Source organism: Alosa sapidissima, chromosome 6 (assembly GCF_018492685.1).
Source record: "Alosa sapidissima isolate fAloSap1 chromosome 6, fAloSap1.pri, whole genome shotgun sequence".
Taxonomy (NCBI): Eukaryota; Metazoa; Chordata; class Actinopteri; order Clupeiformes; family Clupeidae; genus Alosa; species Alosa sapidissima.
In genome coordinates this window covers 3,407,722-3,428,132 of record NC_055962.1, presented here as the reverse complement: position 1 = coordinate 3,428,132, position 20,411 = coordinate 3,407,722, and the positions used below count along the sequence as shown (strand labels likewise).

The 20,411-nt window shown below is 51.4% G+C and overlaps 1 protein-coding gene across 3 annotated transcripts in view; it reads left to right on the top strand.

Moving 5' to 3' along the window:
- The window catches only part of bach2b (BTB and CNC homology 1, basic leucine zipper transcription factor 2b), a 68,596-nt gene that overhangs the window by 39,891 nt on the left and 8,294 nt on the right, over window positions 1-20,411 (top strand). For 2 of the 3 annotated variants that reach the window (XM_042095463.1, XM_042095461.1), the window contains exons 2-3: window positions 4,541-4,795; window positions 14,381-15,988. In XM_042095463.1, coding sequence (XP_041951397.1) covers window positions 4,553-4,795; window positions 14,381-15,988 — 1,851 coding nt within the window. In that variant the 5' untranslated portion in view covers window positions 4,541-4,552. Of the gene's footprint in view, window positions 1-3,582; window positions 3,647-4,540; window positions 4,796-14,380; window positions 15,989-20,411 lie in introns of those variants that run through there. The other variant, XM_042095462.1, reaches the window with a different exon arrangement.

Below are 20,411 nucleotides of genomic sequence, written 5' to 3'. Positions count from 1 at the left end.
TCCCAAGTGATGGCTCTATGGAACAACGGGATTAGTCATAGAGCCCAGTGATTAATGCCCAGTGGAGCTTAAACGTAATGAGCCATTAAGTCTGATTCTGTGTCAGTGCATCAGAGGGAAATGTCTCCCTACATGCTAGACTGGAGGTTTCAGTCACAGGACGCCAAGGCGGCTCAAGAGCCAATCTGGCAAATCTGTTAGTGTCCCACCAAGCCTCTCTGTGTAAAAATAGTCCCCTCTCACATGAGGCTGTCAGCAGGGTAACGCCTGTTCAGTAACGTGTGGTAACACATTCACTTCTCCGCCGCTGCACCCGCACTCCAAAACACCCCGCGCATTAACACCTCAGCATCGAGGAGGTGGAGCGCCGAGGTGGAGCGCCAGGGTGGAGCGTGGAGGCGCTCAGCGGGTGGAGTTAGCTATGATGTCATGTCAGTCCTGTGGGCCGTCAGGCCTTTGTTCTGTCACCGATCCCATCCGTCAGACAGCATGCACGCGGCGACCACCCCCCACCCCAACGCAACGCAACGCTCCAGTTATCCCCCCCCTCCCACACACACACACACTCTGGAGTCGCTGCGCCGCTGGCGCTGCTCAAGTGTAAGGGGGCCACGATGTCTGCGCTGGGCAGTATGGCGAGGATGAGTCATAAGGCTTGTTGTCTGACTACTGGCTGAATCAGTGGTGTGGGGCGGTTGGGTGTCAGTGCTGTGAGGGTCACCCTTTTTGATGTGTGTGTGTGTGCGCGTGTGTGTGTGTGTGTGTGTGTGTGTGTGTGTGTGTATGTTTAGTCCAGTTACTAGACACGGCCCAGCCCCTGTGACATTTGAGGTCGCTGGCAGTAGTGCACTGGAATGCTGCACTAGCATTTCGAGCAGAAATGAAATGGCTTTTGATCACCCAGAGAGACACTTCAGCAGTCATGTCTTGCCACGCTGTAGTCGAAGTATAGGAAGTAAACATACCTAACTCTTAAGCTCTCTTTGCACTGGGATTGCAGAGGGTTTCAGGGCAGCCGCTGCTAGTCCGTGACTGTGTACTCAAGCATTCAGAGCGGGAGAGGCTCCAGCCTGTGGCCAGGATTGGGAGCCAAGCGGTGGAACATTTTCATTCTAATCATGGCCTCTCAGGCCGCTCCGCTGCTCGCCTCTCTTTCCCCCTCTCTCTGAGAAGGAAGGCAGCGCGAGCCCCGAAGCCCCAGACAAATGGAGCGCTATCTGTCAGTGGTGTGGGAAACTCATCACAATGCCTCGCATTTGATCTGTGTAGGAGTGCTCGTCACAAAGCCGGTTAGCTGTTTCCGTTTGCAGGAGGAGGCAAAGACGAGTTGCCCTCGAAACAAAAAAGAAAAGAAGTGGAGAGAAAAAAAAAAACCTGTCTCGTTGCATCCCTCAGCAATTCCAATCAGAGCCCAACCAGAAACTAGTCATTTGTGGTGTGTGTGTGTGTGTGTGTGTGTGTCTGTGTGTGTGTGTGTGTGTGTGTGTGTGTGTGTGTGTGTGTGTGTGCGTGTATTTGTGCATGTGTGTAATCCTTGCATTTTTGGACTCAGTAGAAAAACAGGCAAGGAACAAGCAAAGCAACAAGCACATTCCTACCCAGAAATAGGCGTTTTGTGTTTGGATGGTTATGATCCATGCAACCACATCTGGAATATCTGACGAGGGCCACAGCAAAATGTTTGCGAGAGAAAAAAACAAGGAAGCAACAGTAATTGGAGTGGCCTCTCAGACAGGGGTTGTGGATGTCTGGAGTGAAAGCATCCAGGGCACTAACTCTCTAAGCCACACAGCTGCCATCTTTTCCCAGGACAAAGCCACCAAGACCAGAGCACTGTTTTGCCTTCTTGTTCTCTCTCTCTCTCTCTCTCTCCCCCTCCTTCTCTTGATCACTGTCTCGGTTGCCCTGTGTCCAATCAGAGGATTCTTTTGCTTGGAAAGAGAAAAGATAAAAAACGTGCTCTTCCAAATATTACTGTGATTGGGCACGACTGTCTGATGCAGGAGTCTTCCCCTCTGTGTAGCACTGCAGAAAACCAACCAGAGTGTCCCTCAGTCCAGGGCACATAGACCTGATACACGGCCCAGTCAAGGCCCACTAGAATGCACTTAACACAAGAATCAAACCGTCAATCACAGCCTTATCAGCTGATTGAATCAAGTGAGCGGTCTTTCCAGGCTAGTCAGGCATCAGCATGTGTTGTGTGTCGACTCAGGGTAGCTTGTGAGTGTACTCCTCAGACTCAGGGGCATCAGCGTGTGTTGTGTGTTGTGTGTTGTGTGTTGTGTGTCGACTCAGGGTAGCTTGTGAGTGTACTCCTCAGACTCAGGGCTCAGAGGCATCAGCGTGTGTTGTGTGTTGTGTGTTGTGTGTTGTGTGTTGTGTGTTGTGTGTCGACTCAGGGTAGCTTGTGAGTGTACTCCTCAGACTCAGGGCTCAGAGGCATCAGCGTGTGTTGTGTGTTGTGTGTTGTGTGTTGTGTGTTGTGTGTTGTGTGTTGACTCAGGGTAGCTTGTGAGTGCACTCCTCAGACTCAGGGCTCAGAGGCATCAGCGTGTGTTGTGTGTTGTGTGTTGTGTGTTGTGTGTTGTGTGTTGACTCAGGGTAGCTTGTGAGTGCACTCCTCAGACTCAGGGCTCAGAGGCGCTGGTGAGTAGGAGAGGAAGAGCTCACCTGTGGCCTGGCAGCCTCCCTCTTTAGCATTCAACACTTTCCATTTGCAGAGGAGGGTTTCCACTGGGCAGGCAGCCCTTTAGACGCTCCCGCTGAGGCCCCTCTTGTGTGCGTGCGTGCATGTGTGCGTGCGTGCGTGCATGCGTGTGTGTCTGTGTGTGTGTGTGTCTGTGTGTGTGTGTGTCTGTGTGTGTGTCTGTGTGTGTGTGTGTCTGTGTGTGTATGTGTGTGTGTGTGTGTGTGTGTGTGTGTGTGAGCTATGATCCCAGACAGGGCGCCCACATGTCAGGCAGGAGGGCTGCTGTTCAGGGCCGTGCTATCAGGGGAGGAGGTGTGGTGAGACTGGGATGTGTGTACACCAGGCAGGGACAAATAGATTTGGCAAGATGGTAAACAGACCCTTAGACAGATTTATCATTTCATTTTTTATGTGCTAAATGTGATGTGTCTGTTGGGAATGGAGTCAACCCACTCATCCTTCACTGCAAAGTAGACTGGCAGGAAAGGCCATTATATCTCTCTCTCTCTCTCTCTCTCTCTCTCTCTCTCTCTCTCTCTCTCTCTCTCTCTCTCTCTTACTCACACACACCAGTGGAAAATGCTATGCTGGCTAGCTTAAATAAGCTGAATAAATACATTTAAATATATCGTAGGAACTGTTTAGTCATGTATTCAAGATGCATAGCTGTTGTAAATATGATATTCTCCCACGGATCAGATGTTTCGTGAATGTATCGGCTTAGGCTGGAGCGTTAATCTGAATGTGGGTGTGCACATGCATATTCATTTCTGAATGAAGCTTTTGACATATTTTCAAGCCATGTGCATGTTTGTCCTGTATTCTATAGTCACGCTTCTCAGATTCGGAGGTCCACTTCATTTTGATTGTCAGCTACTGTCACCACCAAGTGGCCTTTAAATAACACAATGGATTAAACACGATGAGATGCCCCATGATTAAGAGACTCCAATGGTCTGTAAACATGTGGAGTGAGTGTTTTCATAAGCAGTGCCTATCAAACATTTAACACACTACCTACACAAAAGCTTCTGATGGAAAAATGCACAGATGACACATGCATGGATTTCTGGTTAACAAATACAGTGACATTTAATGTGACCTTGTCCATTGCAAACTACTCGTAAATGCATATCTTTACCATAATGATATGGCTGTATCTTTACCTGAGCATCTGTCTGCAGTGTCTAAATGCAATTGTGTGTTTTGTGTGTTTTTTGTGTGTTTTTGAGTGTATGTCTTGCCTGTGTTTAAACATGCAGAGGGGTGACTGACGTGCTGTGTCAGAGCTGGGTTAAAGTTTGCTGAGGGTGTTTGTGGTTTTACTTGTCTCAGCCTGCGTGGATGTATGTATGTGTGGGAATACATGGTTATCACTTGCCTTTTGCTGTGTGTGTGTGTGTGCGTGTGTGTGTGGGTGCATGTGTGTGTGTGTGTGTGGGTGTGTGGGTGCATGTGTGTGTGTGTGTGTGGGTGGGTGTGTGGGTGCATGTGTGTGTATGCTTGCGCGTGGTGTAAAGGACGGAGTGCAGATATGTGAGTGTGGGAGTTTTTTTTAAATAAATAATTTATTTATGCTGGAAGAATCAAAACCCACAAAAAGGCAGTCACCCTAAATGTTCTATGGTTCTATGCAACTGGGACAAAGCCTGCGACAAACAGTGAACATATGACTGTGACTATGGCTGGTGTGTGATTATATTTATAAATATACTGAAAGTGTTAGAATATGATTATTCGTGTGTGTGTGTGTGTGTGTGTGTGTGTGTGTGTGTGTGTGTGTGTGTGTGTGAATTCCTTCTGATACCCTGAGTTTACTGACCAACACGGTGCGTCTGTTCTGTCCAGGGTGTGAGCGGAATGTCCGTGGATGAAAAGCCTGAAGCCCCGATGTACGTGTATGAGTCGACGGTTCATTGTACCAATATCCTCCTGTGCCTCAACGACCAGCGCAAGCAGGACATCCTGTGCGATGTGACCGTCCTGGTGGAGGGGAAGGAGTTCCGTGGGCACCGGGCCGTGCTGGCCGCCTGCAGCGAGTACTTCCTCCAGGCGCTGCTGGGACAAGCCGACAATGAGCTGGTGCTCAGCCTTCCCGACGAGGTATGGTCAGACGCATGACCAGGCACAACATCACAAACATCCACGTACACGCCTGAACTACCACTTACACATTCACACACACGCACACACACACACACACACACACACACACACACACACACACACACACACACACACACACACACATACACACACACACACACACACACACATACACATACACACACACACACACACACACACACACATACACATACACACACACACACACACACACACACACACACAAATAGGCACATTATTTTCTCTATCTTTTTTGTTTAGCTCTATGTCTAAAAAGCTGTTAGTATTGTTTGAAAAAGTGTGACTAATGTTGTCCATTTAAACAAGCTCATTTTCAATACTACTACAAGAAGTGAAACAGAGAGTGAGATCAGTGTTAAGGATAGGAAGAAGCTTCTGGTAGCGTTTGTGTGTGTGTGTGTGTGTATGTGTGTGTGGGTGTGTGCGTGGGCTCTGTGGTTTACACCAGCAGAGCCTCTTTCTTCTCCTCCTGCACGGCTTTGCTGGTTTGACGTGGTGTGCATTTGCCCACATGGCTGCAAGAGTGTCTGCTCTTCAGCGAACTCCTCCGTCACCTTCTCAACCACATGCTGACATGCATACGCACACACCGACGCACACACGCGCACAGAGATGTTCACACGTACAAAGAGAGACCCACTCCGAACTCAAATACACACATATTGTGTGGCCATTGGTACCTCAAAACACACACACAGATGCCCCATACCCTTCTTACACACATGCACACAGGTGTATACTTGTAAGTGGGCCATGCATTGCGTAAGTGGGATGTAACAGCAGGAGACTGGACTCCAGGTCCTGGGGAGCATACATTAATCACAGCCTGTCTGTTCTCCACACAGCATAGACAGAGAGATCTCCCCACTCCTCCTCCCCCTCCTCTTCCTCCTCCTCCTCCTCCTCTTCCTCCTCCTCCTCCTCTTCCAACAGACACAAGTGTAATGGAAAGGAAAAGGAGCCACACGTTCCGCTCTCATCCTCAGTCAACTGGAGCATTACATGTCTGCCTCCTGCTCATGAGCCGCAACCCCAGAGGACTGTTCACCCCCCCCCAAAAAAAAAAGAGGAGTGAGTTGAGCAATTGCTCATCTCATTCACTCGTCTCTCTGATGAATTATGCATGCATTCCTCTGCTCTCAGGTGCTAGTGTGAACTGCGCAGACGGTGGCATCTCACACTGAGACAAGTGAAAGCCTAGAGTGCGCATCTGTGCTTTGGAAAGATGAGGGAGAAGGTGTCACTCTGCTCACACATGCAGCGCGAATAACAATCTCTCTCTCTCTCTCTCTCCCTCTCTATCTCCCTCTCTATCTCCCTCTCTTTCTCTCTCTCTCTCACCCGAGACACTTAAATGAGGTTGTCACAAATTTAGCTTACATGCAGGAAGAGTGCAATGTGAGATTATCACATTTTGCTGTCCTATGATAGCATGGACTTGTGTGATGTCATGTAATGAGCCCCTCCCACTCCCCACACTCCCTGTCTGTCTTGTTCTGTAAGAGAGATCAATGAGGCCGTTTGGGTTGTGCCACGGACAGAAAGAGGAACTGAGTGTAGATGAGGGCTGAGATTATTTCACACATACATGTGATGTATGTACGCAGCACAACACAGGGTAATGGTGAGGCGCTCTGTTTGTCTCTGTGTAGGAGATGTAAACAGCTTTTCTCTCTTTTTTTCTGCTGCTTCTAGCCCTCTCTCACACACCTCTGTACATGTCTTCACATATCAGAGAACATTAGTGAAGTGTGTATCATCCTGCTTGTGTTCCATTTCTCCATCGCCCTCCTCTGCCTCTTTCTCTTTCTCTCTCCCTTACTGTACCACTGTGGAGGAGGGAGCGCTGGTGGGCTGGGGTGTGTGTGTGTGTGGGGGGGGGGGGGGGGGGGCATATAAAGCGTGGTGTGTGTGTGTGGGGGGGGCAAATAGAGCGTGGTGTGTGTGTGGGGGGCATATAGAGCGTGGTGTGGGGGGGGGGGGGGCATATAGAGCGCAGATAGCGCAGCCTCAGCCCAGCAGAGCTCATTATCAGCAGCATGTCTCCGCTCCAGGCTCAGCCTGCCGTCCTCCGCTGCACACCGCGCTGCCACCTATGTGCAACAAAGGACACCAGAGATGTGTGTGTGTGTGTGTGTGTGAAAGAGAGAGAGAGAGAGAGAGAGAGAGAGAGAGAGAGAAGAGAGGGAGGGGGGGCAGAGCGATGGAAAGAGGGAAGAGGTAGGGGTTTGATCTGTGCTGGCAGTCGGAGGGAAAAGCGCACTGCAGATGAAACGTGAAACAAAGACCGCACCCCCGTCCCCCCCCCACCCGCCCATTCTCGCCCCTCTCCCACACCCCCTCCCAGATGACCTTGTTATTCTCAAGTCGCAGGGGCCGCAGTGGGTTAGTGACATCATCTATTTTATGCCGGGCTCGTCGCAGCCAGCCAGGGAGCTGCTTAATCAGGCCTTTGTTACCAATCAGATCATGAAATAGAACACAAAATGCCTTGTTTTCCTCTCACACAAAGAGGCAGGAAACAGTGTATTGGCATTTGTAAGTGCTGGTGGAAGAGCAGAGAGATCTCTCTTCGCATGAGTGCTGTCTCAGCCCTCAATCTCCTCTCTCTGCCTCTCTGTCTCTCTCTCTCTCTCTCTCTCCCTTTCTCACTCTCCTCTTTCTCTTTTTGTTCCTGAGAAATGCGCAGAAAGGAAGGATTTGCGAGGATCATTTTGCATATATTATCGGGGTGGCCTTTTCATTGAGATGTATGTAAACAAGAAGCACTTCAAAGGAACTTCGCGAGGCCACTGGTTAAAGGGGGGGGGGGGGGCATGTGTGTGTGTGTGTGTGTGTGTGTGTGTGTGTGTGTGAGCCTGCTGGGGGGAGGGTGAGACAACGCTGGGTGGTTTTTACTCACACAGGGTCTGGTGAAATCTGCATGGATCCGATCATGGGCTCACACCCTTTTAACGCACATGATGAAACTGTGTGTAAGCGCTACAGTGTGTCTGACTCCATGGCTGCCCTGATCGGCGCAGGCTAGTGGTGACCTACTTGGCACATGGGCTGTTTTTCCTTCCTCCTCCCCGTTAGATATAGACATGATGTGGTGCAAACAATGCTATGTGGGACCAGTGCGTGCAGAGGTACGTGCACCAGTCCTTTTCTGACCGCCTTCTCTGACCGCATTAGCCAAACTCAATGGGAGGAATAAGAAGGATTAGTGACCACACACACTCATGCGTCTTACAAGTTACCCCTGTCATGCTGAGCACATGGTACTTACACCTTTACTTTAGGAGTGCTGCCATTAAATATGAGCCATATGGTATGTTTAATGGCCCAAAATGTTAATTACACAATAAGGAAAATTAGTCATTAAGTGCATCATAATACACAGTTCCTCTCTTATTTTCTACAGGTTTAACAGATCAAACACACATCTATGTAATTGTTCATTACATATTCCATGACTTGCCTCCCTGATTCCCTTTGTTTGGTAGCCTGGGTTTAGCAGGTCTGCGGTTAGTCTGCAGAGTGATTGATTCCAGCACTATGGCCATGGAGGAGTGCCGCAGGATGGGGAGGTGGAACCCCAGTGGGCAGCGGCTACTCCCACCCTCCGCTTCACTCGGTCAGAACATGCCTGGCCATTGATGTATCAGCCGTGGGCCTTCCCTGAGACCTCAAACCACCTCCTGTTCCGCTCCACTCCCAGCTCTCCCCAGGCCCTACGGACGCACCGCACCGCACCGCACCGCACGTAGCAACAGCAGCCATGTTTCAACACCACTGCCACGTGTCTCCATTCACTGTTGACACTGGCCTTTTACAGACATGTGGAAAGGCTACTCAGGGAGAGAGAAGTGGGCAGGGAGAGGATAAATTGGAGCGAGAGCAGACAGACAGGAGAGAGAGTGACAGGAGAAAAAGAGAGAGAGAGAGAGAGAGAGAGAGAGAGTTGAAGTGTGTTGGTGCACATTGTAGCTAATAGGTGCCGTGTCTCCGCCTAGGAAGACTGTTGATTAGGTCGGGACCTGCTGAGGGCAGACTAATCCCGGTGATTGCAGCCGAGCGGAAAGCGAGCGGCAGCAGGCCGACACAAACACCCAGCCGCAGCCGGCCCACTCTCACACATTTACAGCTTATTAGACAGATGGCGGGAGCCCGCCACTTCAGCCCCCTCCACCCCTCCACCCCTTCACCCCTCCACCCCTCCACCCCTCCACCCCTTCACCCCTTCACCCCCTCGCTCCCTCGCTCGCTGGAGGTGGGGGAGGGGTGGAGGAAGGTCGGGTGAAGAGGAGGAGGATGGGGGCGGGAACTTGGCCATGCGTTGTCACAGTCCGCCTGCTGGTGGTGGTGCTCACTTCTGGGCTCGGAATGGAAAGGGTGTCCAGGGGGGGTCAGCCACTATTACCTGACACACACTTATGGTGCTCAGATCACGGCTCCTGGGTAGTACTCCCCAGAGTAACTGTGATGGGGGATCCTCTCTGTCATCCAATTGGAGTTACAGTGTACACACACACACACACACACACACACACACACACACACACACAAGCTGTAAAGCTGCCTGTTAGTCTGGAGCCGACAGCAAACATGGGGCCACCTGCTCTCTGCGTTCCTTATCTACGCTTGAAAGGGCCTCTCAAACACGGCAGCGCATTTTACGGCGTGATTGTTTCACCTCCGCGCCCAGAGCGACACACTGCAGGGGTCATCAGCGTGGAGAGTCCTTAGCGTGAAGACGGGAGGGTCATGTCCTGGGCCGTGTCTAGCCGTGGACAGTAAGCCCATTCTGAGCGGATTACACACCACTGTATCTCATGTAATCTATTACTACAGCCAGCTTTTACTCTCCTCATGGCCACGCAACATAGCACCATGTTGTGTGCTCACTCACACACACCACCTCACTCACACACACCACACACACCACACACACCACACCACACCATACCACACCACACATACCACACCACACCATACACCCCACCACACCTCACCACACCACACCATACCACACACCACCACACACACCCCACCACACCACACCACACACCACACACACCACACCACACCACACCACACACACCACACCATACCACACCTCACCACAGACACCCCACCACACCCCATTACATCACACCACACCACACCACACCTCCCCACACCACACCTCACACACCCCACCACACCTCACACACCACACCACACCTCACCACACCACACCATACCACACACCACCACACACACCCCACCACACCACACCACACCACCACACACCACACACACCACACCACACCACACACACCACACCATACCACACATCACCACAGACACCCCACCACACCCCATTACATCACACCACCCCACACCACCACACACCACACCTCACCACATCACACCACACCATACCACACACACCACACACATCACACCACGCAGCACCACACCACCACACCCCACACCACCCCACACAGCACAGCACAGCACATCACAACACAACACAACACACCACAACACAGCACAGCACAGCACAGCACAGCACAGCACAGCACAGCACAGCACAGCACAGCACAACACAACACAACACAACACAACACAACACAACACAACACAGCACAGCACAGCACAGCACAGCACAGCACAGCACAGCACAGCACAGCACAGCACAGCACAGCACAGCACAGCACAGCACAACACAGCACAGCACAGCACAACTCACTTCTGGCTTCAAGTGCTTGGTGCAACATGAAATTCATAACTTGTTGTCTAAAAAATGCACTAGATCAGGTTGGATATAATGTGGAACATGCAAAAATCTCCCCCCGTTGCATCTTGATGTCAATCCAAATGGTAGAATTCCGTCACGCACAGAGCGGTGACCCTTGGCTCCGCTTAGTGAGCCTGTGAAAGCCGAGGTAAATGTCAGGTTAGTCAGCAGATTTGGGATGGTGGCGAGTGTATGCAAGCGTGCTGGTGTGTGTGTGTGTGCGTGTGTGTGTGTGTGTGTGTGTTTTCCCAGTGTGCTGTTGGAGAGGGAGCCCCATTGTCATGCGATTTCACCTCATTAAGATGCATGACATGCAGGAATTTACCAGAGTGCATTTGCATAAATTAGCCGTCTCCAGCGCGGGAGGAAGTGAAAGGGCTCAGGTTCCACGAGGGAGACAGGCAGCAGGGAGGGTGGACGAGGCGCCAGAGCCAGGGGAGAGGGGGGGGGGGGGGTGGACAGAGGGAGGGGGGTTTATAACCTGTTTACGCAGGGAGCGGGTTTTAGGGGGTCAATTTCCCAAATGTTTGAGTTGACAAGCCATGTGATGTGCCTGTCAAGTCATTTCCTGTGCTGTAATAATACGCAGTCTGTGTAGCCACGGAGCATTAGCAGGCCAGGTCTAGAAGCAGGCATTAGCATAAAATGGCCCAGATCTGTCACTTTGATTAATATGTCCCTTTGTCCTCACTCCTCACAATAAGCGCTGCTAACGGCTGAAGCGCTTCATATGTCAAACGATAGCCGCTAATGACTTGCTATTCCGCTGTGTTTTTTTCTTCTTCTTCTGTTTCCTTCATAATCTGATTTAGCTTTTCTGATTTATGATCTTCCGTAGTTTTTGCTCAGACATTTTTACGATTTTTCTTCACCGTCCCCAACTCTTTACGCTCCTCACTTCCGCCCTCGTTATTATTTCACTTTCTTAAAATATCACTCTTTCATTCTCTTCCTGTCTGTCTGCCGTTCTCTCCCTCCCTCTCACACATTCTCTCTTTCTCTCTTACATCCTGGCTGATGTTCATTAAGCTGTTGTGCTGCGGGGAGAGACACTGGAGTAATCACACATGGCGCAGAGCAGCCATAAAGATGCACTCCTGCAGGCAGCAGCTGCTGATGCAAGCTGAAAATAGATGCCAAGTGCACTCAGCACTTTTGCTCCGGCAGGCAGCCGGTCTGTTTATCAGCGCCGAACCATCCCAGCCTACCCCACCCCATCCCACCACAGCCCACCCCAGCCCACCACAGCCCAGCCCACCACAGCCCAGCCTAGCCCTGCCCAGGCCGCCCACAGACTCCTCCCCCCTGTAAGCCTGTGAGCTCTCACACCTCCACAGACGGCGTCTGTTTAGAGCTGGCCGCTGCGTGTCGGGCAGCGTATAAATACAGGCTCCCAGGATGACCCAGGAAGTTTGTCCACTGGCCCCAGGCCAGTCTCTCCCGTCTCTCTTTCTCTCTCCTCCTCTCCCTCTCTCTCTCTGTGTCAGTCTCTTTCTCTCTCCTCCTCTCCCTCTCTCTCTCTGTGTCAGTCTCTTTCTCTCTCCTCCTCTCCCTCTCTATCTCTGTGTCAGTCTCTTTCTCTCTCTCCCTCTCTGTCTCTGTGTCAGTCTGCTTCTGCTTCTCTCTCATTCTCTGTGCGTTTGCTTAGCAGCAGTCTGAGCGCAGGGCTCTGCAGTCAAGCCCAGCCTCGTATGCAGCAGCTAAACAGAGTCAGTCAATGCCTCTCCCCTCCCCCCAATACATGCACACACACACACACACACACACACACACACACACACTCCATCCCCCACAGAGATTACGAGTCAGCAGCTTCCTCTCAGCAGTGACTGATTGGTTCTGTTGTGCTGCAGGCAGGCTGTGAAGCCCTATAGAGAGATTTTCCAAGATGCCTGCGCTGGAGAGTGCACCCAGAGCAGACACACACACACACACACACACACACACACACACACACACACACACACACACGGCCACCCAGACTCTCAGGCCATTAGGGTCAGAGTCAGGCCGCAGCAGTCTACAGCCAACACTCGTCTTGTCCCCTTGAATGAGCCAAACAAAAGCAGCTAAATGCGTTCTGACATGTGAACACATGTTCTGTCCCCTCTCTTGTCATGCTTGTGCATTTTAGTAACCATTATTGTCAAACGCTCAAGCATTACGCAGAAAACAATCCAGCCATTCCTACAAGATCATGTTTAATTATTATTATTATTATTATTATTATTATTATCATTATTATTATTATTATTAACTTTTGGGGTCATTCTAGAGATTAGACATGACTCATGTGACTGAAGGTTGGAGCACTGGGTTGCGTAACCCCTGGATGACAAACTAGCTCCCATCTCCGCACTGTGAATGTGCACTTGTAGAATGACTCAAGGGACCTCGGGCTTGTTTTTCTCTCTATATTTGTGTTGTGCTGTGTGCGTGGACCGGTTGTTTTTCCAAATGGAAAAATCCACAATTCTCAGTGTGTGTGTTTTTGTGTGTGTTGCCCGATTTTGAGGGGGGAAATCCTGTTTAACTAGCAGGGTGCCTGGCATAGTCTCAATATGAGTCGGCAGCGACCGCCACCGCCACTGCTTTTGTGAGGCTGCGAGAGAGAATATCATCACACTCAAGGAAATTCATCTTGTGCTATTCGCCCTCCAACAAAAGACGCGAAACAATCAGTAAACATGGGCTGTTTCCCTGCTCATTAAAATCACATTGTTCCCCTGGCTCCCTCCATTGGTGGCCACCAGTTAAGGCGCGCTGAGAAAACCTTACATCACTCAGCCTCTGAGTGGGGGCTTTGTCAAGCAAACAATACAGGCCCAGATCAGAGATATGTTTTTCTGAGAGTACCTAGCACATTGTGGGTGAAAGCGTGTTTGTGTAGCGTCTTTCTTGCCAGCAGCGTGTGAATCATCGGGCTGTGGCCATCGGGCAGTGCCAACCGGGCGGGCAGTGCGGTCGGCCATCGCAGTGAGGTGGCTTTGTTAGCCGCGCGGCCTGGAGCTCTCAGTCAGCAGCATCTCACACACGCCCGGCTCTGGAAATTCCACATGGCAGTGTGAAACAGAGGGCCAGCTCTCTCTCTCTCTCTCTCCTCTTCACTCCTCTCTCTCTCCCTTAAACTCTCGCTTTTGCTTCGCTAATAGCTTCAGAGGGCCGGCAAAGCTTCTGCAGGCTCAGGAGTTTACCTAATTATCCAGCATTAAGTCCAAATAGAAAAGCGGTCCCCCCTCCCCCTCCCACCCATCCTTCCCTTTCCCCTAGTGGGCTCCTCACGGCTGACACAGGGATAATCCGGGAGACTTAGAAACCATTAGGCTTTCCTTGCACCTCACCTTGAAGTGGGGAATGCATGGGCCTAGGCCAAGAGGGAATCTCATATACAGATTTGACATGTGGGACAGATTTCGCCTACAGAGCCTCCGCCTCACTGTTGTGTTTGCCCTCTAACATGCCGGGTGACCAGTCCCAGCCATCCGTCCGGCCGTGGCACAGGGGACAGACAGTGTCGGGCCGGCGGCTGGAATGTCAGAGGGGGTTATTGTTATGAAAATGGGCTGGACACACAACCCATCAGCAGCCCATAGTGCTGTGTTTTATTTACTGCTCTATAGAATGTTGGGTGCTGACCCGATAAAAGATTAACTGGTACTTTACAGTGTTTGTTGACGGTCATTAGAGCTGTCGGGTTGTCTCAGCACACTCCAAGTGCTCGGAACAATGGCAGTGCTGATGGTAATGCTGGCAATTTCCCTGTTTTTTCGCAGGTCACTGCCAGGGGATTCGCCCCATTGTTGCAGTTTGCCTACACTGCTAAGCTGTTACTCAGCAGAGAAAACATCCAGGAGGTCATCCGTTGTGCCGAATTCCTGCGCATGCACAACCTGGAGGACTCCTGCTTTCGCTTCCTGGAGGCTCAGCTGCGCAGCGAGGAGGGCGGCGTGCTGCTCTGCGGCAAGGCGGCGCCCGAGGGCGAGCGCTCGGAGGACGAGAGCATGCAGTCCGAGTCCTCCTCGGTGTCGTCCAAGGCCGGCGGCGGCGGCGGCGGCGGCGCCGTGTCCGTGTCGACGTCCCCGAGGTCCAGGCGGCGCGGCGAGGCCCTCAACTCCCTGCGGCGGCCGGACGACGACGACAGGCTGGCGACGGCGGCAGTGGCGGTCGTCGGGGACTTCGCCGACGGGCGGCTGGACTTTGACAGGCACCACGGCTCCTCGGACCTCCCGCGCTGCCCCAAGTACAGGAAGTACCAGTGGGCCTGCAACAAGCACAATAACGACACCTCCTCATCACACACCAGTACCTCAGGTTTTCCAAGCACATTCAAGGAGAGCGCCGTCGTCATTGGGGGCTCCATTCGGCCCGCGCTGACCCAGATCAAGGTGGAGCCGCGGGGGGAGGAGGAGGTGACCGTCCCGTGCCTGTCCGGCGACGAGCAGGAGGAGAGAGAACACGACGGCCTGGTGGAGATGGAGCTGGACGGCCGGGGACACAGCCCCATTGGCCTGGAGCGGCCCAACAGCAGCAAGTCCCCCAGCTGCATCCGGGCGCTCTTCAAGAGGAGCAGCGAGCTGCCCGGCCTGACCAGCCCTTCCCCGCAGCTATTCGCCAACAGGCTGGTCAGTGCCCAAGACAAAGGAACCACTCAGGGAGACCACAAAAATGAGTACAGGCCTTTTGCAGGGGAGCTGGGCGTGCCGGTCACCTTGCCCAAGGAGGTGGACGGTTTCCCGGCGGGGCTGTCGCTGAAGTCGGCGTCCTGCGACGGCGTCTGCAAGCAGGAGACGGAACTGGACCGCCGCAGCGTCATCTTCTCGTCCTCGGGTGCCTGCGAGCGGCTGGGTGCCCCGGCACACTCCTACCCCGGGGGAAACTCGCTGGACAAGGAGCTGGCTGGGGGGGAGCACACGCCAAAGGGCCTGTGGGCCGGCGCCAGCCAGTCGCTCCCCATCTCCCAGAGCTGCGCCGCCTCCACCACCGCCAACGCCACCGCTGCCACCGAGCCCCCGCTGCTCTGCCGCCCGAGGCCCAACACCAGCTGCCCCGTGCCAATCAAGGTGTGCCCGCGCTCGCCGCCCCCCGAGACCCGCACGCGCACCTCCAGCTCCTGCTCGTCCTACTCGTACGCCGAGGACGGCAGCGGCGGCTCGCCCTGCAGCCTGCCCCAGTTCGAGTTCTCCTCCTCGCCCTGCTCCAACGTCACCCGCTGCCTGACCGCTGACCAGCCGGAGCCCAGCGCCGGCGCCGACTCGCTCTTCGGCCAGGTGCGGCCCAAGATCAAGTGCGAGCAGTCGTACGGCACCAACTCCAGCGACGAGTCGGGCTCCTTCTCCGAGGGAGACAGCGAATCCTGCCATGTCCAGGAGCAAGGACCAGAGGTGAGTGGGCTTCCCCCTTGTACACGCTTATTCTGCACATAAATCTGTCACCATGAAGGGAAAAGGTGTGGCCCACGCTCTTATGCTCTCCATACAGGCTGGAGCAGTAAACTAAAACCCACAGTGATAAACAAAACATAAATCAGCCCTGCTCCTTAACACCACTGGAGACCAGGACAGGCCAGGGCAGGACAGGGCAGGGCAGGGCAGTGAGCAGATGGACCTGAGAGCTGCCCATCTCTCTGCCTTGCTGTGGAGATATGTGTTTTAATGAGCGCACATAGGAGAGGCCATATGATCATGTGTGCAGCAAGCCATCCGTGGCGGCTCCAGAGACACAGCAGCAGCATCATGGAGGAAGGGGGGGCGGTGTCGGAGCCGTGCACTCTGATTGGCTGACGCTGTGCACTTGTTAAGGCAGCCTTCACACAAGCTCATCTCTGTGGGGATTCTCTCGGGCAGGAGCTTGATCTGAAGCCCCCCTCCTCCTCCTCTGCTCTATCTCTCTCTCTCTCTCTCTCTCTCTCTCTCTCCCTCTCTCGTCTTTCGCTTAGCCAACTGCATAAATGAGAGATATGGAGAGAGATGTAGACAGTCAGGAAATGACTGAGATGAATAGGCTCAGGCTTTTGTTTGCTTTCCTGTCAGGAAAGTACATTCGCTACTCAGCGCGACGCCGACAAGATAGCTTAATCAGACATCCTTAACTGGTCGGAGATGCGGCCGGTTGTAATGTGGACACCCTGGTCAGACCTGGTGGTGGCAGGGCAGCACCGCTCTCTTTGTCCACACGAGTGGATCAGCAATCCTCTCATTATCCCATAATCCACCTGGCCAGACAGTCAAAGGAGGACTGTGGTTTACTTTAACATTAAGTGGGAGAGAGTGTGTCTTATTATTAGCATTAGTATTAGTAGTAGCCATTAAGTAATCAATTTTTATACAAATGGATGTGTGTAATCCTGTGAATTCCAAAGCACTTACAGTGTAATCAAATCTAATGATGCCACTTAGCCACAAGTGTATTTGATCCACTGAAAATAAACAAGCTCACACAGTTTGCAGAATGAAACCTCGGATTACTACTGCTAGGGGCTTGAGAAAAAGCAAAAGAAAGGGGGGGGGGGGGGGTTGCCATGGCAATGGAATTCATAGATCTCCCCATTTTGCCAGTATGTGCAACATGACAGGGCTGAGTGTGAGTGCCGTCACATTGCAACAGAAGCAGAGCAGCACAATGCGCCGCCTGTGCGCTTGGGTGTAATTATGACCTCTATGGTGTCTGCAGGCACCCCAACACCCTAAGCTCACGTCTGCTGTGCCTCTGATTTATGCTCCTCTCAATAGGTGCTGCACAAGAGGCCATACATTACCATGGCTTGATCTACAGCTTTACATGACTGTGCTCCAAACATTCCTGTCATGTTGTCATCATTCTTCTCTCATGCACCGTGCTGTGCAGCATTCTATGAAGCATATAGGGCTTTTTATTATTATTTAACGAGGTAAAACCTACACAATTAAAACATCCTACATAACGCAGGTACAGCCTATCACTAGAATGACTGCCTGACTGAAGCTTTTGATTATTGCCTACAAATATATTAAGAAAGCCACTTTTTCTTAATATACTTCAAAGTCTGATTGGTTTTCCTTGAAACCAATCATAATAACTAAAGGCTTTCTGTGAAAGTGTGACATCAATATTGCCATGTCTCTTTCACTGTATAATTTCCAAAATGCCACCTCATGCTCATGCTTCCTGGGGTAGTCTTGCCCCTCTCTCTTTCCCCTTCAGTGAGCTGAGTAGAAATAAACATGGCGCTTATGGAAGAGGGTTTGCAGTGCCTCTGTGTGTTTGCACAGCAAATGGTAAGCTCATTCAGAGAGAGCCAGTGATATAAATAGCAGTCAGCCCAGCACTGGAAACAATGAATTCTGCTGAGGAAGGAAGTTGTTAAACTGTAGGCTAATCTCACCAAGGATGTAGTCATTTAAGGTACCTTGAGTCACACAAGGTCTTTTGCCTGCACTCCCACTTGCAAGACTCTTGCAGGGAGCAGAACAGTTATAAAAAATCCGTCACAATACCAACCTGTTTCGTTACAGCTCATTCATAAATTCCAGCGTGGTTCACCATACCAATGCTCATAATCTGGTTATGTTGGATGGCCAGTAAAACAAGTCTGCATACACAAATATAATTTCTCATTTTTTAATGGTGGGTAACTACATGTTTATAAAATCCAAGATGAATGGAGGTGTTCCAGTGCCTGTATCTCCACCATCATCACTGATATAATTCTCTCATGCATACAGAGTCCAATTAGAGCCCTTATACAAATTTGTCTGGCAAAGACATTGATCTCCAGCAAGTGACTAGAGGTGTTGCATTTTGTCAGATCATCCTCTTCGCACTCCGAAATATGAAACATTAACCTCTTAGTGCACGTGTTACTCGCAGGAAATGGTAATGCATCAAATACCAATTCCGCTCCGCGAGTTCCGATTCTGAGGGCCGTGTAGTGTTTTCGGTATGAAACATTTGTGGTCTAAATATTATTTGTCAGACACAAGTTGGTTAAGTGAAAGAACAAATGCATACTACCCATCATCCGACCGCATAGAAACCTATAGCTCGAATGTTTCCTCATTTGAATGGCCAATAGAGTAAAGAATGAAGCACGAAATACTAGCGAACAGAATTGGTTCATTTGTGAGTAGCACTTGAGCAGCACCAAATGACTATTACTCGTTCACAACCATAGGGACTTCCCTCCTATACGGTGTCTTATAGACTCTTTGACATCCAACAGATCCTTATACACAGCGATGCCTAGCAGTCAGACTGAGGAACAGCTTGACTGACTGCATGAGGTATCCAGCAGGGTCCAGTGGGAGTTGACTTGCCTCCAGAACTGCAAGCAGACAACCTCACTGTTCCATGAGGGGAGAGTCTGCTGTCCACCCCTCCCCGCTACATGCACGGTCCTCCCAAAGCCCTTAGCCACAGCAGTAGGCACTCTCAACAGAATGCATTAAACAGATTGGAAGACAAAGATAAACGGCATTGCTAATATCACTCATTCTGGAGCACTGGAGTTGGTCCAGGCAATGCTGTAGGAATTGCAAACTCTTACTGTGTGTGTGATACAATGTCATATGCCGTGGACAGAGAATATTTCTTGTGAAACAAAACATGACACCTGATGTTCCCTCAGGTGTGGGGACCAGTAGGTGACACTGGCTAATATAATCGGGTCACTTGCTCTCAGTAACCTAGAACTGGTCACCTCCACCAGTTAGCCTGCTCCACGCCCACCAACAGCCCAGCCAACAGCATGTGCGTGTGGGAATGGAACAGCCATTCTGCTCCCTGTAACAGATGAGCCCTACTTTTCAGACTAGACCCATTTGCAGGATAATGACCCATAGAGAGGAAGTGTGTGTGTGTGTGTTTGTGTGTGTTTGTGTGTGTGTTTGTGTGTGTGTGTGTGTGTGTGTGTGTGTGTGTGTGTGTGTGTGTGTGTGTGTGTGTGTGTGTGTGTGTGTGTGTGTGGTTGTGTGGAGGAGCAGGGGAAAAGTGTAACCAGTGAGAGAATTCAGTACAGGCAGGCGGGGTCTGAATTTATGACTGCCATCGGTGTTCACTCTGTCATCCCAGCCTTGTTACTAGAGTGGTTTTCCTGGTGGAACAACTAAATATAGACATCCCCTCTCACATACAGTGCTCAGGGGGGGGGGGGGGGGAGCAGGTGAGTTAGGGAGGGAGCTACTATCAAGGTCGCTGTATTCTGCATCTTTCCCGCCTGACAGCGTGCCGTCAATGAAAAATGTCCTCTCATAGATTAACCAGAGCATGCAGCCAATAATGCCCCCTTGTTCTGTCACCTGATCAAAATGACATGTTCAGCCTTGTGTGTTGCGAGCTGCTCTCTCTCCTAATTGATGTTGTGTGCAGGAGGCTAATGCGGAGAGGACCCCGGTCTAGGCCAGTCAGACTGAAGCCACTTTTGGCCATCTGTGCTGCTGGAGGCAGAAGCTCAGCCCATGACTTATTCATGTGTCTGCATACAGATGTGGAGCAGAGCTGGGGCACAGTGCAGGGGGTGGGGGGGGCATCAGAGAGAGAGAGAGAGAGAGAGAGAGAGAGAGAGAAAGAGAGAGGGAGAGAGAGAGGAAGAGAGAGAGAGAGAGCTCCACAGAGCCCCTTTTTTGCATGCAGCATAGCACCTTATTCATCATTAAGTATCTCAGGACAGGAGTGCTGATCCAGGATCAACTCTGCCATAATGTATTAGGCAAGGATGTGAACATTTAAATTGTATGGATGTGTGTGTGTGTGTGTGTGTGTGTGTGTGTGTGTGTGTGTGTGTGTGTGTGTGTGTGTGTGTGTGTGTGTGTGTGTGTGTGTGTGTGTGTG